This window comes from Salvelinus fontinalis, chromosome 16, assembly GCF_029448725.1.
Source record: "Salvelinus fontinalis isolate EN_2023a chromosome 16, ASM2944872v1, whole genome shotgun sequence".
In the NCBI taxonomy this organism is placed as follows: Eukaryota; Metazoa; Chordata; class Actinopteri; order Salmoniformes; family Salmonidae; genus Salvelinus; species Salvelinus fontinalis.
Window position 1 is genome coordinate 49,107,327 of NC_074680.1, and position 18,205 is coordinate 49,125,531.

The window sequence follows — 18,205 nt, forward strand, 5'->3', positions numbered from 1 at the left end:
GTTGGTCCTGGGCCAAAAAAAAGGTCATGTCCTTTTGGTCTAACGGTCAACACATTGGTTTCTCCCGTGGGAGAGCCAGGTTTAAATCCCGCCAGTTATAAGTGTGCCTGCGTCCCCAGGCGGAGAGCCGGGTTTAAATCCCGCCAGTTATATGTGTGCCTGCGTCCCCAGGCGGAGAGCCGGGTTTAAATCCCGCCAGTTATACGTGTGCCTGCGTCCCCAGGCGGAGAGCCGGGTTTAAATCCCGCCAGTTATATGTGTGCCTGCGTCCCCAGGCGGAGAGCCGGGTTTAAATCCCGCCAGTTATACGTGTGCCTGCGTCCCCAGGCGGAGAGCCGGGTTTAAATCCCGCCAGTTATACGTGTGCCTGCGTCCCCAGGCGGAGAGCCGGGTTTAAATCCCGCCAGTTATACGTGTGCCTGCGTCCCCAGGCGGAGAGCCGGGTTTAAATCCCGCCAGTTATACGTGTGCCTGCGTCCCCAGGCGGAGAGCCGGGTTTAAATCCCGCCAGTTATATGTGTGCCTGCGTCCCCAGGCGGAGCTGATCACCAAGCAGGCCCAGGAGAAGTTTGATCTGAGTGACAACTGTGTGGAGAGGAGCGGCATGAGAGGAGCGGCTGGGGAACAGCTGAGCTTTGCTGCTGGACTCGTCTACTCTCTCAGTTTACTACAGGCTACACTACATAAATATGAGCAGTAAGTCAGTCTGCTACATGACATAAATATGAACAGTAAGTCAGTCTGCTACATTAAGTCAGTCTGCTACATTACATAAATATGAGCAGTAAGTCAGTCTGCTACATTAAGTCAGTCTGCTACATTACATAAATATGAGCAGTAAGTCAGTCTGCTACATTACATAAATATGAGCAGTAAGTCAGTCTGCTACATGACATAAATATGAGCAGTAAGTCAGTCTGCTACATGACATAAATATGAGCAGTAAGTCAGTCTGCTACATGACATAAATATGAGCAGTAAGTCAGTCTGCTACATTACATAAATATGAACAGTAAGTCAGTCTGCTACATTACATAAATATGAGCAGTAAGTCAGTCTGCTACATGACATAAATATGAACAGTAAATCAGTCTGCTACATTACATAAACATGAACAGTAAGTCAGTCTGCTACATTACATAAATATGAACAGTAAATCAGTCTGCTACATTACATAAACATGAACAGTAAGTCAGTCTGCTACATTACATAAATATGAACACTAAGTCAGTCTGCTACATTACATAAATATGAACAGTAAGTCAGTCTGCTACATTACATAAATATGAACAGTAAGTCAGTCTGCTACATTACATAAATATGAACAGTAAGTCAGTCTGCTACATTACATAAATATGAGCAGTAAGTCAGTCTGCTACATTACATAAATATGAACAGTAAGTTTAGTCACATACTTTTCTATTTAACTACACTGCATTCAACATGGAAAGATCTCACTCAACTACTGTGTGTGTGTGTGTGTGTGTGTGTGTGTGTGTGTGTGTGTGTGTGTGTGTGTGTGTGTGTGTGTGTGTGTGTGTGTGTGTGTGTGTGTGTGTGTGTGTGTGTGTGTTAGAGCGCTGAACCAATGCAGTGTGGAGGTATATCAGAAGATCGGGACGCTGTACCCGGAGATGGGCGTGCACGAACGTTCCCTGGACTTCCTGATTGACCTGCTGCACAAAGACCAGCTGGATGAGACGGTGAATGTGGCGCCACTCACCAAGGCCATCAAATACTACCAGCACCTGTACAGTATCCACCTGGCAGAGCAGACAGAAGACTGTACCATGCACCTGGCTGATCACATCAGGGTACCTAGAATCTTTATTCCACGTGTGTTCAATGCCAAAACTTTTAAGTCACAGGTCAAAATCCGACTGGAAGGCTGTTGTTAAACCTAGTGGGTTCCTGTAACTACAGGGGATGTATCTCCACTGCTGTTGTTAAAACCTAGTGGGTTCCTGTAACTACAGGGGATGTATCTCCACGTGACTTCTTCTGACACGCTCCCTCTCCTGCTATCTCTCTCTCCCTCTTTCTCCCCCCTCTCCCTCTATATCTCTCTCCATCTCTTTCTCCCCCCTCCCTCTCCTACTATCTATCTCTCTCTCCCTCTTTCTCCCCCCTCTTCCTCTCCTGCTATATATCTCTCCCCCCTCTCCCTCTCCTGCTATCTCCCTCTTTCTCCCCCCCTCTCCCTCTATATCTCTCTCCCTCCTCTCCCTCTATCTCTTTCTCCCCCCTTCCTCTCCTACTATCTCTCTCTCTCTCCCTCTTTCTCCCCCCTCTCCCTCTCCTGCTATATATCTCTCCCCCCTCTCCCTCTTTCTCCCCCTCTCCTATCTCTCTCTCCATCTTTCCTCCCCTCCCTCTCCTGTTATCTCTCTCTCTCCTCCCCCACTTCCCTCTCCCACTATATCTCTCTCTTTCTCTCCCTCCCTCTCTTTCTCTCCCTCTCCCGCTATCTCTCTCTCTTTCGACCCCCCTGCTCCCTCCCTCCTGTTATCGCCCTCTTTCCCTCCCTCTCCCGCTATCTCTTTCTCTCCCTCTTTCTCCCCCCCTCCCTCCCCCGCTATCTCTCTCTCTTTCGACCCCCTGCCCCCTCCCTCCTGCTATCTCTCTTTCTTTCCCTCTTCTCCCCCCTCTCTCCCTGTCTGTAGTTTACCCAGAGTGCGTTGGACTGTATGTGTGTGGAGGTTGGTCGTTTGCGTGCGTTCCTACACACAGGGCAGGAGAAGACGGACCTGGCCGTGCTGCTGAAGGACCTAGAGACTTCCTGTTCTGACATCAGACAGTTCTGTAAGAAGATCCGCCGACGCATGCCTGGTACGGACGTACCTGGGATACCTGCTGCACTCACCTTCCTACAGCAGGTAACCAATCAGCACTCACCTTCCTACAGCAGGTAACCAATCAGCACTCACCTTCCTACAGCAGGTAACCAATCAGCACTCACCTTCCTACAGCAGGTAACCAATCAGCACTCACCTTCCTACAGCAGGCAACCAATCAGTTTAACTGAGCTGCACTCTTGGTTAGGGTTACAGCGGGTAGAGAGACTGGCCACAGTTTTGGCACAATGTCATATAGACAGAGGCCTGAGCAGAATTTATATAGAAAATAATACAATATTTTGCGCAATTTTACATCTAACTAAGGTATGGTATGGTGCAGTATTTCTCAAGTTAACAAATATGCAACGTGTTGTCTCGTGAAAACAAAGTCGGAGCTGCTGGGCAGGTCTGTGTCACTGTCTATGGGTCTGTCTCACTGTCTATGGGTCTGTCTCACTGTCTATGGGTCTGTCTCACTGTCTATGGGTCTGTCTCACTGTCTATGGGTCTGTCTCACAGGTCTGTCTCACTGTCTATGGGTCTGTCTCACTGTCTATGGGTCTGTCTCACTGTCTATGGGTCTGTCTCACTGTCTATGGGTCTGTCTCACAGGTCTGTCTCACTGTCTATGGGTCTGTCTCACAGGTCTGTCTCACTGTCTATGGGTCTGTCTCACAGGTCTGTCTCACTGTCTATGCATTTGGATAGAGAGCAAATCCAAAAGCCAACCTTCATTTACCCATTGTGACACACACACGTTGCAAACTCCATGTTACACCAGACTGACTTTATGACCAAAATTATCCCGTTTACACTTTGTAGTCAATTCTGACTCATATCGATGCCAAATACTGTAGGCCGTTTAAAAAAAAAAAAGAATTTCTAGCTTTTTAAAGGCTGTAACTCTGGATTCTGTATACATTTGGACATGTTGGAAAACAGTAAAGTTGGGGGAAGTCTTCATAAAGGCAGAGTACACGTGACTAAAATGGAAAGATCTCCTTGAAGTCAAATGTTCAGCCTGAACTTACAACTCCTGGTTTCGATTAAAACACATTCATTTTGTCACTTGTATCATCATCTTTGGTGATGTTAATACCTAGATACAGTAATTTACCTCTGATATAACTGGGATTTAAAAATAAAAAAAATGGAATTTGATGTTCATTTTTAATGAAGTGGTTTAGAGTGTTGGACTAATAACCGAAAGGTTGCAAGTTCAAATCCCCGAGCTGACAAGGTACAAATCTGTTGTTCTGCCCCTGAACAAGACAGTTAACCCACTGTTCCCCGGTAGGCCGTCATTGAAAATAAGAATTTGTTCTTAACTGACTTGCCCTAGTTAAACAAAGGTAAAATAAACATGAACAGTGACTGAAGAAGGTTTTATCGCCCATTTGATTAGTCCAAAACTTTATGTCCTCAGCACTTAATTGCATCTCTTGAAGAAAAGTGCAATTAGATATTATTTTCCCTTTACAAAATAATAGTATGGCTTTCATTTTAAGATTGTTTTTCAGTCCCCTTGCATTTAAAGAAATAAGTGTCAACATACCAAATAAATGCTCGTCAAACGACTAGCTGAATGTAAACAAGAGAGGTTTTATTAACTTACTACTGTAGTAAAGTAGAACAATGGCCCCTTTTTTAAAACAATAACATCTCTCCTCTTCATCAGGTCAAGTTAGCTGACTGTAAACTATAACATCTCTCCTCGTAATCAGGTCAAGTTAGCTGACTGTAAACTATAACATCTCTCCTCTTAATCAGGTCAAGTTAGCTGACTGTAAACTATAACATCTCTCCTCTTAATCAGGTCAAGTTAGCTGACTGTAAACTATAACATCTCTCCTCGTAATCAGGTCAAGTTAGCTGACTGTAAACTATAACAGCTCTCCTCTTCATCAGGTCAAGTTAGCTGACTGTAAACTATAACAGCTCTCCTCTTAATCAGGTCAAGTTAGCTGACTGTAAACTATAACATATCTCTCCTCGTAATCAGGTCAAGTTAGCTGACTGTAAACTATAACATCTCTCCTCGTAATCAGGTCAAGTTAGCTGACCGTAAACTATAACATCTCTCCTCGTAATCAGGTCAAGTTAGCTGACTGTAAACTATAACATCTCTCCTCCTAATCAGGTCAAGTTAGCTGACTGTAAACTATAACATCTCTCCTCGTAATCAGGTCAAGTTAGCTGACTGTAAACTATAACAGCTCTCCTCGTAATCAGGTCAAGTTAGCTGACTGTAAACTATAACATCTCTCCTCTTAATCAGGTCAAGTTAGCTGACTGTAAACTATAACAGCTCTCCTCGTAATCAGGTCAAGTTAGCTGACTGTAAACTATAACATCTCTCCTCGTAATCAGGTCAAGTTAGCTGACTGTAAACTATAACATCTCTCCTCGTAATCAGGTCAAGTTAGCTGACTGTAAACTATAACATCTCTCCTCCTAATCAGGTCAAGTTAGCTGACTGTAAACTATAACATCTCTCCTCGTAATCAGGTCTAGTTAGCTGACTGTAAACTATAACATCTCTCCTCCTAATCAGGTCAAGTTAGCTGACTGTAAACTATAACATCTCTCCTCGTAATCAGGTCTAGTTAGCTGACTGTAAACTATAACATCTCTCCTCCTAATCAGGTCAAGTTAGCTGACTGTAAACTATAACATCTCTCCTCGTAATCAGGTCAAGTTAGCTGACTGTAAACTATAACATCTCTCCTCCTAATCAGGTCAAGTTAGCTGACTGTAAACTATAACATCTCTCCTCGTAATCAGGTCTAGTTAGCTGACTGTAAACTATAACATCTCTCCTCCTAATCAGGTCAAGTTAGCTGACTGTAAACGATAACATCTCTCCTCTTAATCAGGTCAAGTTAGCTGACTGTAAACTATAACATCTCTCCTCGTAATCAGGTCAAGTTAGCTGACTGTAAACTATAACATCTCTCCTCGTAATCAGGTCAAGTTAGCTGACTGTAAACTATAACATCTCTCCTCGTAATCAGGTCAAGTTAGCTGACTGTAAACTATAACATCTCTCCTCGTAATCAGGTCAAGTTAGCTGACTGTAAACTATAACATCTCTCCTCCTAATCAGGTCAAGTTAGCTGACTGTAAACTATAACATCTCTCCTCGTAATCAGGTCAAGTTAGCTGACTGTAAACTATAACATCTCTCCTCGTAATCAGGTCAAGTTAGCTGACTGTAAACTATAACATCTCTCCTCTTCATCAGGTCAAGTTAGCTGACTGTAAACTATAACATCTCTCCTCTTCATCAGGTCAAGTTAGCTGACTGTAAACGATAACATCTCTCCTCTTCATCAGGTCAAGTTAGCTGACTGTAAACTATAACATCTCTCCTCGTAATCAGGTCAAGTTAGCTGACTGTAAACTATAACATCTCTCCTCTTAATCAGGTCAAGTTAGCTGACTGTAAACTATAACATCTCTCCTCTTAATCAGGTCAAGTTAGCTGACTGTAAACTATAACATCTCTCCTCGTAATCAGGTCAAGTTAGCTGACTGTAAACTATAACAGCTCTCCTCTTCATCAGGTCAAGTTAGCTGACTGTAAACTATAACAGCTCTCCTCTTAATCAGGTCAAGTTAGCTGACTGTAAACTATAACATATCTCTCCTCGTAATCAGGTCAAGTTAGCTGACTGTAAACTATAACATCTCTCCTCGTAATCAGGTCAAGTTAGCTGACTGTAAACTATAACAGCTCTCCTCGTAATCAGGTCAAGTTAGCTGACTGTAAACTATAACATCTCTCCTCCTAATCAGGTCAAGTTAGCTGACTGTAAACTATAACATCTCTCCTCGTAATCAGGTCAAGTTAGCTGACTGTAAACTATAACAGCTCTCCTCGTAATCAGGTCAAGTTAGCTGACTGTAAACTATAACAGCTCTCCTCGTAATCAGGTCAAGTTAGCTGACTGTAAACTATAACATCTCTCCTCTTAATCAGGTCAAGTTAGCTGACTGTAAACTATAACATCTCTCCTCGTAATCAGGTCAAGTTAGCTGACTGTAAACTATAACATCTCTCCTCCTAATCAGGTCAAGTTAGCTGACTGTAAACTATAACATCTCTCCTCGTAATCAGGTCAAGTTAGCTGACTGTAAACTATAACAGCTCTCCTCGTAATCAGGTCAAGTTAGCTGACTGTAAACTATAACAGCTCTCCTCGTAATCAGGTCAAGTTAGCTGACTGTAAACTATAACATCTCTCCTCTTAATCAGGTCAAGTTAGCTGACTGTAAACTATAACAGCTCTCCTCGTAATCAGGTCAAGTTAGCTGACTGTAAACTATAACATCTCTCCTCGTAATCAGGTCAAGTTAGCTGACTGTAAACTATAACATCTCTCCTCGTAATCAGGTCAAGTTAGCTGACTGTAAACTATAACATCTCTCCTCCTAATCAGGTCAAGTTAGCTGACTGTAAACTATAACATCTCTCCTCGTAATCAGGTCAAGTTAGCTGACTGTAAACTATAACATCTCTCCTCCTAATCAGGTCAAGTTAGCTGACTGTAAACTATAACATCTCTCCTCGTAATCAGGTCTAGTTAGCTGACTGTAAACTATAACATCTCTCCTCCTAATCAGGTCAAGTTAGCTGACTGTAAACTATAACATCTCTCCTCGTAATCAGGTCTAGTTAGCTGACTGTAAACTATAACATCTCTCCTCCTAATCAGGTCAAGTTAGCTGACTGTAAACTATAACATCTCTCCTCGTAATCAGGTCTAGTTAGCTGACTGTAAACTATAACATCTCTCCTCCTAATCAGGTCAAGTTAGCTGACTGTAAACTATAACATCTCTCCTCTTAATCAGGTCTAGTTAGCTGACTGTAAACTATAACATCTCTCCTCCTAATCAGGTCAAGTTAGCTGACTGTAAACGATAACATCTCTCCTCTTAATCAGGTCAAGTTAGCTGACTGTAAACTATAACATCTCTCCTCGTAATCAGGTCAAGTTAGCTGACTGTAAACTATAACATCTCTCCTCGTAATCAGGTCAAGTTAGCTGACTGTAAACTATAACATCTCTCCTCGTAATCAGGTCAAGTTAGCTGACTGTAAACTATAACATCTCTCCTCGTAATCAGGTCAAGTTAGCTGACTGTAAACTATAACATCTCTCCTCCTAATCAGGTCAAGTTAGCTGACTGTAAACTATAACATCTCTCCTCGTAATCAGGTCAAGTTAGCTGACTGTAAACTATAACATCTCTCCTCGTAATCAGGTCAAGTTAGCTGACTGTAAACTATAACATCTCTCCTCCTAATCAGGTCAAGTTAGCTGACTGTAAACTATAACATCTCTCCTCGTAATCAGGTCAAGTTAGCTGACTGTAAACTATAACATATCTCCTCGTAATCAGGTCAAGTTAGCTGACTGTAAACTATAACATATCTCTCCTCGTAATCAGGTCTAGTTAGCTGACTGTAAACTATAACATCTCTCCTCTTAATCAGGTCAAGTTAGCTGACTGTAAACTATAACATATCTCTCCTCGTAATCAGGTCTAGTTAGCTGACTGTAAACTATAACATCTCTCCTCGTAATCAGGTCAAGTTAGCTGACTGTAAACTATAACATCTCTCCTCGTAATCAGGTCAAGTTAGCTGACTGTAAACTATAACATATCTCTCCTCGTAATCAGGTCAAGTTAGCTGACTGTAAACTATAACATATCTCTCCTCGTAATCAGGTCTAGTTAGCTGACTGTAAACTATAACATCTCTCCTCGTAATCAGGTCAAGTTAGCTGACTGTAAACTATAACATCTCTCCTCTTCATCAGGTCAAGTTAGCTGACTGTAAACTATAACATCTCTCCTCCTAATCAGGTCAAGTTAGCTGACTGTAAACGATAACATCTCTCCTCTTCATCAGGTCAAGTTAGCTGACTGTAAACTATAACATCTCTCCTCGTAATCAGGTCAAGTTAGCTGACTGTAAACTATAACATCTCTCCTCTTAATCAGGTCAAGTTAGCTGACTGTAAACTATAACATCTCTCCTCGTAATCAGGTCAAGTTAGCTGACTGTAAACTATAACATCTCTCCTCGTAATCAGGTCAAGTTAGCTGACTGTAAACTATAACATCTCTCCTCCTAATCAGGTCAAGTTAGCTGACTGTAAACTATAACATCTCTCCTCGTAATCAGGTCAAGTTAGCTGACTGTAAACTATAACATCTCTCCTCGTAATCAGGTCAAGTTAGCTGACTGTAAACTATAACATCTCTCCTCTTCATCAGGTCAAGTTAGCTGACTGTAAACGATAACATCTCTCCTCTTCATCAGGTCAAGTTAGCTGACTGTAAACTATAACATCTCTCCTCGTAATCAGGTCAAGTTAGCTGACTGTAAACTATAACATCTCTCCTCTTAATCAGGTCAAGTTAGCTGACTGTAAACTATAACATCTCTCCTCGTAATCAGGTCAAGTTAGCTGACTGTAAACTATAACATCTCTCCTCGTAATCAGGTCAAGTTAGCTGACTGTAAACTATAACATCTCTCCTCCTAATCAGGTCAAGTTAGCTGACTGTAAACTATAACATCTCTCCTCGTAATCAGGTCAAGTTAGCTGACTGTAAACTATAACATCTCTCCTCGTAATCAGGTCAAGTTAGCTGACTGTAAACTATAACATCTCTCCTCGTAATCAGGTCAAGTTAGCTGACTGTAAACTATAACATCTCTCCTCGTAATCAGGTCAAGTTAGCTGACTGTAAACTATAACAGCTCTCCTCGTAATCAGGTCAAGTTAGCTGACTGTAAACTATAACATCTCTCCTCGTAATCAGGTCAAGTTAGCTGACTGTAAACTATAACATCTCTCCTCGTAATCAGGTCAAGTTAGCTGACTGTAAAATATAACATCTCTCCTCTTCATCAGGTCAAGTTAGCTGACTGTAAACTATAACATCTCTCCTCCTAATCAGGTCAAGTTAGCTGACTGTAAACTATAACATCTCTCCTCCTAATCAGGTCAAGTTAGCTGACTGTAAACTATAACATCTCTCCTCGTAATCAGGTCAAGTTAGCTGACTGTAAACTATAACATCTCTCCTCGTAATCAGGTCAAGTTAGCTGACTGTAAACTATAACATCTCTCCTCGTAATCAGGTCAAGTTAGCTGACTGTAAACTATAACATCTCTCCTCTTCATCAGGTCAAGTTAGCTGACTGTAAACTATAACATATCTCTCCTCGTAATCAGGTCTAGTTAGCTGACTGTAAACTATAACATCTCTCCTCTTAATCAGGTCAAGTTAGCTGACTGTAAACTATAACATATCTCTCCTCGTAATCAGGTCTAGTTAGCTGACTGTAAACTATAACATCTCTCCTCGTAATCAGGTCAAGTTAGCTGACTGTAAACTATAACATCTCTCCTCGTAATCAGGTCAAGTTAGCTGACTGTAAACTATAACATATCTCTCCTCGTAATCAGGTCAAGTTAGCTGACTGTAAACTATAACATATCTCTCCTCGTAATCAGGTCTAGTTAGCTGACTGTAAACTATAACATCTCTCCTTGTAATCAGGTCAAGTTAGCTGACTGTAAACTATAACATCTCTCCTTGTAATCAGGTCAAGTTAGCTGACTGTAAACTATAACATCTCTCCTCCTAATCAGGTCAAGTTAGCTGACTGTAAACGATAACATCTCTCCTCTTCATCAGGTCAAGTTAGCTGACTGTAAACTATAACATCTCTCCTCGTAATCAGGTCAAGTTAGCTGACTGTAAACTATAACATCTCTCCTCTTAATCAGGTCAAGTTAGCTGACTGTAAACTAACATCTCTCCTCGTAATCAGGTCAAGTTAGCTGACTGTAAACTATAACCACTCTCCTCGTAATCAGGTCAAGTTAGCTGACTGTAAACTATAACATCTCTCCTCCTAATCAGGTCAAGTTAGCTGACTGTAAACTATAACATCTCTCCTCGTAATCAGGTCAAGTTAGCTGACTGTAAACTATAACATCTCTCCTCGTAATCAGGTCAAGTTAGCTGACTGTAAACTATAACATCTCTCCTCTTCATCAGGTCAAGTTAGCTGACTGTAAACGATAACATCTCTCCTCTTCATCAGGTCAAGTTAGCTGACTGTAAACTATAACATCTCTCCTCGTAATCAGGTCAAGTTAGCTGACTGTAAACTATAACATCTCTCCTCTTAATCAGGTCAAGTTAGCTGACTGTAAACTATAACATCTCTCCTCGTAATCAGGTCAAGTTAGCTGACTGTAAACTATAACATCTTTCCTCGTAATCAGGTCAAGTTAGCTGACTGTAAACTATAACATCTCTCCTCGCAATCAGGTCAAGTTAGCTGACTGTAAACTATAACATCTCTCCTCGTAATCAGGTCAAGTTAGCTGACTGTAAACTATAACATCTCTCCTCGTAATCAGGTCAAGTTAGCTGACTGTAAACTATAACATCTCTCCTCGTAATCAGGTCAAGTTAGCTGACTGTAAACTATAACATCTCTCCTCTTAATCAGGTCAAGTTAGCTGACTGTAAACTATAACATCTCTCCTCGTAATCAGGTCAAGTTAGCTGACTGTAAACTATAACATCTCTCCTCGTAATCAGGTCAAGTTAGCTGACTGTAAACTATAACATCTCTCCTCGTAATCAGGTCAAGTTAGCTGACTGTAAACTATAACATCTCTCCTCTTAATCAGGTCAAGTTAGCTGACTGTAAACTATAACATCTCTTCGTAATCATTAACGCGATGTCTGTTAATTCATCGGAATGGGCCTCAGGAAATAGTAATTATTTAAGTAGCTGACTTCGGACTGTTTGATCCCCCAGGTGATCTGATGTGGTCTCTGTGTTTTTTTTCTCCCCCAGGTGGCAGATATTCTGCTGGACTGCAGGAAGCACCTGACCTGGGTGGTGGCCGTGCTGCAGGAGGTGGCGGCTGCAGGGGCGCAGATGGTTGCCCATCTAGGGGAGCAGGAGGGACTCTCCGCACTCAAACTAGAGGACGTGGCCTTTAAGGCTGGAGAGCAGGTAGTACACACAACCAAACAGTTGATTCCCATTAAAAATATTATTTTCCCTAACCTTAACCTAACCCTAACCTTAACCTAACTCTTAACCTAAACCTTAACCTAACTCCTAAACCTAACCTTAATCCCGAACCCTTAACCTAAACCCCAAACACTTAACCTAAACCTAACCTTAACCCCAAACCCTTAACCTTAACCTAACCTTAACCCCAAACCCTTAACCCTTAACCTAACTCCTAACCTTAACCCCAAACCCTTCAACCTAAACCTTACTTCTAACCTTAACCCCAAACCCTTAACCTAAACCTAACTCCTAACCTTAACCCCAAACCCTTAACCTTAACCTAAACCTAACTCCTAACCTTAAGCCCGAACCCTTAACCTAAACCTAACTCCTAACCTTAACCCCAAACCCTTAACCTTAACCTAAACCTAACTCCTAACCTTAACCCCAAACCCTTAACCTTAACCTAAACCTAACTCCTAACCTTAACCCCAAACCCTTAACCTTAACCTAAACCTAACTCCTAACCTTAACCCCGAACCCTTAACCTAAACCTAACTCCTAACCTTAACCCCAAACCCTTAACCTAACTCCTAACCGCTAGTATTTTTCCTTGTGGAGACCGACGAAATGTCCCAAATTTTCCTTGTTTCACTATCTTTGTAAGGACTTCTGGTCTTCTGGTCCCCAAAAGGATAGTAAAACCAAACAAACACACACACCTTACCTCTATATCTAACCCGTCTGTCTGTCTCCAGATCTATGGAACTCAAGGCTCTAACCCCGTACCTCTATATCTAACCCGTCTGTCTGTCTCCAGATCTATGGAACTCAAGGCTCTAACCCCGTACCTCTATATCTAACCCGTCTGTCTGTCTCCAGATCTATGGAACTCAAGGCTCTAACCCCGTACCTCTATATCTAACCCGTCTGTCTGTCTCCAGATCTATGGAACTCAAGGTTCTAACCCCGTACCTCTATATCTAACCCGTCTGTCTGTCTCCAGATCTATGGAACTCAAGGCTCTAACCCCGTACCTCTATATCTAACCCGTCTGTCTGTCTCCAGATCTATGGAACTCAAGGCTCTAACCCCGTACCTCTATATCTAACCTGTCTGTCTGTCTCCAGATCTATGGAACTCAAGGTTCTAACCCCATACCTCTATATCTAACCTGTCTGTCTGTCTCCAGATCTATGGAACTCAAGGCTCTAACCCCGTACCTCTATATCTAACCCGTCTGTCTGTCTCCAGATCTATGGAACTCAAGGTTCTAACCCCGTACCTCTATATCTAACCCGTCTGTCTGTCTCCAGATCTATGGAACTCAAGGCTCTAACCCCGTACCTCTATATCTAACCCGTCTGTCTGTCTCCAGATCTATGGAACTCAAGGCTCTAACCCCATACCTCTATATCTAACCTGTCTGTCTGTCTCCAGATCTATGGAACTCAAGGTTCTAACCCCGTACCTCTATATCTAACCTGTCTGTCTGTCTGTCTGTCTGTCTGTCTGTCTGTCTGTCTGTCTGTCTGTCTGTCTGTCTGTCTGTCTGTCTCCAGATCTATGGAACTCAAGGTTCTAACCCCGTACCTCTATATCTAACCCGTCTGTCTGTCTCCAGATCTATGGAACTCAAGGTTCTAACCCCGTACCTCTATATCTAACCTGTCTGTCTGTCTGTCTCCAGATCTATGGAACTCAAGGTTCTAACCCCATACCTCTATATCTAACCTGTCTGTCTGTCTGTCTCCAGATCTATGGAACTCAAGGTTCTAACCCCGTACCTCTATATCTAACCTGTCTGTCTGTCTGTCTCCAGATCTATGGAACTCAAGGTTCTAACCCCGTACCTCTATATCTAACCTGTCTGTCTGTCTGTCTCCAGATCTATGGAACTCAAGGTTCTAACACCATACCTCTATATCTAACCCGTCTGTCTGTCTCCAGATCTATGGAACTCAAGGTTCTAACACCATACCTCTATATCTAACCCGTCTGTCTGTCTCCAGATCTATGGAACTCAAGGTTCTAACCCCATACCTCTATATCTAACCCGTCTGTCTGTCTCCAGATCTATGGAACTCAAGGTTCTAACACCATACCTCTATATCTAACCTGTCTGTCTGTCTCCAGATCTATGGAACTCAAGGTTCTAACCCCGTACCTCTATATCTAACCTGTCTGTCTGTCTGTCTCCAGATCTATGGAACTCAAGGTTCTAACCCCATACCTCTATATCTAACCTGTCTGTCTGTCTGTCTCCAGATCTATGGAACTCAAGGTTCTAACCCCGTACCTCTATATCTAACCTGTCTGTCTGTCTGTCTCCAGATCTATGGAACTCAAGGTTCTAACCCCGTACCTCTATATCTAACCTGTCTGTCTGTCTGTCTCCAGATCTATGGAACTCAAGGTTCTAACCCCGTACCTCTATATCTAACCTGTCTGTCTGTCTCCAGATCTATGGAACTCAAGGTTCTAACCCCATACCTCTATATCTAACCTGTCTGTCTGTCTGTCTGTCTGTCTGTCTGTCTGTCTCCAGATCTATGGAACTCAAGGTTCTAACCCCATACCTCTATATCTAACCTGTCTGTCTGTCTCCAGATATATGGAACTCAAGGTTCTAACCCCGTACCTCTATATCTAACCTGTCTGTCTGTCTCCAGATCTATGGAACTCAAGGTTCTAACCCCATACCTCTATATCTAACCTGTCTGTCTGTCTCCAGATCTATGGAACTCAAGGCTCTAACCCCATACCTCTATATCTAACCTGCCTGTCTGTCTGTCTGTCTGTCTGTCTCCAGATCTATGGAACTCAAGGTTCTAACCCCATACCTCTATATCTAACCTGTCTGTCTGTCTCCGGATCTACGGAACTCAAGGTTCTAACCCCATACCTCTATATCTAACCTGTCTGTCTGTCTGTCTGTCTGTCTCCAGATCTATGGAAATCAAGGTTCTAACCCCATACCTCTATATCTAACCTGTCTGTCTGTCTCCAGATCTATGGAACTCAAGGTTCTAACACCATACCTCTATATCTAACCTGTCTGTCTGTCTCCGGATCTACGGAACTCAAGGTTCTAACCCCATACCTCTATATCTAACCTGTCTGTCTGTCTGTCTGTCTGTCTGTCTCCAGATCTATGGAAATCAAGGTTCTAACCCCATACCTCTATATCTAACCTGTCTGTCTGTCTCCAGATCTATGGAACTCAAGGTTCTAACCCCATACCTCTATATCTAACCTGTCTGTCTGTCTCCAGATCTATGGAACTCAAGGTTCTAACCCCGTACCTCTATATCTAACCTGTCTGTCTGTCTCCAGATCTATGGAACTCAAGGTTCTAACCCCATACCTCTATATCTAACCTGTCTGTCTGTCTGTCTCCAGATCTATGGAACTCAAGGCTCTAACCCCATACCTCTATATCTAACCTGTCTGTCTGTCTCCAGATCTATGGAACTCAAGGTTCTAACCCCGTACCTCTATATCTAACCTGTCTGTCTCCAGATCTATGGAACTCAAGGTTCTAACCCCGTACCTCTATATCTAACCCGTCTGTCTGTCTCCAGATCTATGGAACTCAAGGTTCTAACCCCATACCTCTATATCTAACCTGTCTGTCTGTCTCCAGATCTATGGAACTCAAGGTTCTAACCCCGTACCTCTATATCTAACCCGTCTGTCTGTCTCCAGATCTATGGAACTCAAGGTTCTAACCCCGTACCTCTATATCTAACCTGTCTGTCTGTCTGTCTCCAGATCTATGGAACTCAAGGTTCTAACCCCATACCTCTATATCTAACCTGTCTGTCTGTCTGTCTCCAGATCTATGGAACTCAAGGTTCTAACCCCGTACCTCTATATCTAACCTGTCTGTCTGTCTGTCTCCAGATCTATGGAACTCAAGGTTCTAACCCCGTACCTCTATATCTAACCTGTCTGTCTGTCTGTCTCCAGATCTATGGAACTCAAGGTTCTAACACCATACCTCTATATCTAACCCGTCTGTCTGTCTCCAGATCTATGGAACTCAAGGTTCTAACACCATACCTCTATATCTAACCCGTCTGTCTGTCTCCAGATCTATGGAACTCAATGTTCTAACCCCATACCTCTATATCTAACCCGTCTGTCTGTCTCCAGATCTATGGAACTCAAGGTTCTAACACCATACCTCTATATCTAACCTGTCTGTCTGTCTCCAGATCTATGGAACTCAAGGTTCTAACCCCGTACCTCTATATCTAACCTGTCTGTCTGTCTGTCTCCAGATCTATGGAACTCAAGGTTCTAACCCCATACCTCTATATCTAACCTGTCTGTCTGTCTGTCTCCAGATCTATGGAACTCAAGGTTCTAACCCCGTACCTCTATATCTAACCTGTCTGTCTGTCTGTCTCCAGATCTATGGAACTCAAGGTTCTAACCCCGTACCTCTATATCTAACCTGTCTGTCTGTCTGTCTCCAGATCTATGGAACTCAAGGTTCTAACCCCGTACCTCTATATCTAACCTGTCTGTCTGTCTCCAGATCTATGGAACTCAAGGTTCTAACCCCATACCTCTATATCTAACCTGTCTGTCTGTCTGTCTGTCTGTCTGTCTGTCTGTCTGTCTGTCTGTCTGTCTCCAGATCTATGGAACTCAAGGTTCTAACCCCATACCTCTATATCTAACCTGTCTGTCTGTCTCCAGATATATGGAACTCAAGGTTCTAACCCCGTACCTCTATATCTAACCTGTCTGTCTGTCTCCAGATCTATGGAACTCAAGGTTCTAACCCCATACCTCTATATCTAACCTGTCTGTCTGTCTCCAGATCTATGGAACTCAAGGCTCTAACCCCATACCTCTATATCTAACCTGCCTGTCTGTCTGTCTGTCTGTCTCCAGATCTATGGAACTCAAGGTTCTAACCCCATACCTCTATATCTAACCTGTCTGTCTGTCTCCAGATCTATGGAACTCAAGGTTCTAACACCATACCTCTATATCTAACCTGTCTGTCTGTCTCCGGATCTACGGAACTCAAGGTTCTAACCCCATACCTCTATATCTAACCTGTCTGTCTGTCTGTCTGTCTGTCTCCAGATCTATGGAAATCAAGGTTCTAACCCCATACCTCTATATCTAACCTGTCTGTCTGTCTCCAGATCTATGGAACTCAAGGTTCTAACCCCATACCTCTATATCTAACCTGTCTGTCTGTCTCCAGATCTATGGAACTCAAGGTTCTAACCCCGTACCTCTATATCTAACCTGTCTGTCTGTCTCCAGATCTATGGAACTCAAGGTTCTAACCCCATACCTCTATATCTAACCTGTCTGTCTGTCTGTCTCCAGATCTATGGAACTCAAGGCTCTAACCCCATACCTCTATATCTAACCTGTCTGTCTGTCTCCAGATCTATGGAACTCAAGGTTCTAACCCCGTACCTCTATATCTAACCTGTCTGTCTCCAGATCTATGGAACTCAAGGTTCTAACCCCGTACCTCTATATCTAACCCGTCTGTCTGTCTCCAGATCTATGGAACTCAAGGTTCTAACCCCGTACCTCTATATCTAACCTGTCTGTCTGTCTCCAGATCTATGGAACTCAAGGTTCTAACCCCGTACCTCTATATCTAACCCGTCTGTCTGTCTCCAGATCTATGGAACTCAAGGTTCTAACCCCGTACCTCTATATCTAACCTGTCTGTCTCCAGATCTATGGAACTCAAGGTTCTAACCCCATACCTCTATATCTAACCTGTCTGTCTGTCTCCAGATCTATGGAACTCAAGGTTCTAACCCCATACCTCTATATCTAACCTGTCTGTCTGTCTCCAGATCTACGGAACTCAAGGTTCTAACCCCTATGGGTGCCTGCGCCAGTCCTGCTGCATCGTCATAGCAACCATGAACAAGATGGCCACCGCCATGCAGGAAGGAGAGTACGACGCAGATAGACCCCAGATCATGGTAACTATAGCAACATCTTGACTGTAGATTGACTGTAGATGATGTAGTCTTAGTCCCAGATGTTAGACTCCGGTTAAACATCCTGATCTGAGTCTGTCTTCCATGTTTAGTTGGAACTGGAAGACATGTTTCTATTCATTAGATTATTTATTACTTATCTTTTTATTTTGTTAAGCTCTTTGAACTGCATTTTGTTGTTGTTTGTTGGAACTGTGCTATATCAAGTTTGATTGGTTGATGTTGATGTGTTTGTCCCTTTTGATTGGTTGACGTGGTCGTGTTTGTCCCTTTTGATTGGTTGATGTGTTTGTCCCTTTTGAC

The 18,205-nt window shown here is 42.8% G+C and overlaps 1 protein-coding gene across 1 annotated transcript in view; it reads left to right on the forward strand.

Annotated features, from left to right (window-relative positions):
• The window catches only part of LOC129813310 (dynactin subunit 1-like), a 94,521-nt gene that overhangs the window by 49,272 nt on the left and 27,044 nt on the right, over positions 1-18,205 (forward strand). Inside the window, exons 12-16 of the mRNA XM_055865653.1 lie at positions 536-696; positions 1,577-1,814; positions 2,664-2,876; positions 11,742-11,903; positions 17,753-17,884. Coding sequence (XP_055721628.1) covers positions 536-696; positions 1,577-1,814; positions 2,664-2,876; positions 11,742-11,903; positions 17,753-17,884 — 906 coding nt within the window. The remainder of the gene's footprint in view (positions 1-535; positions 697-1,576; positions 1,815-2,663; positions 2,877-11,741; positions 11,904-17,752; positions 17,885-18,205) is intronic.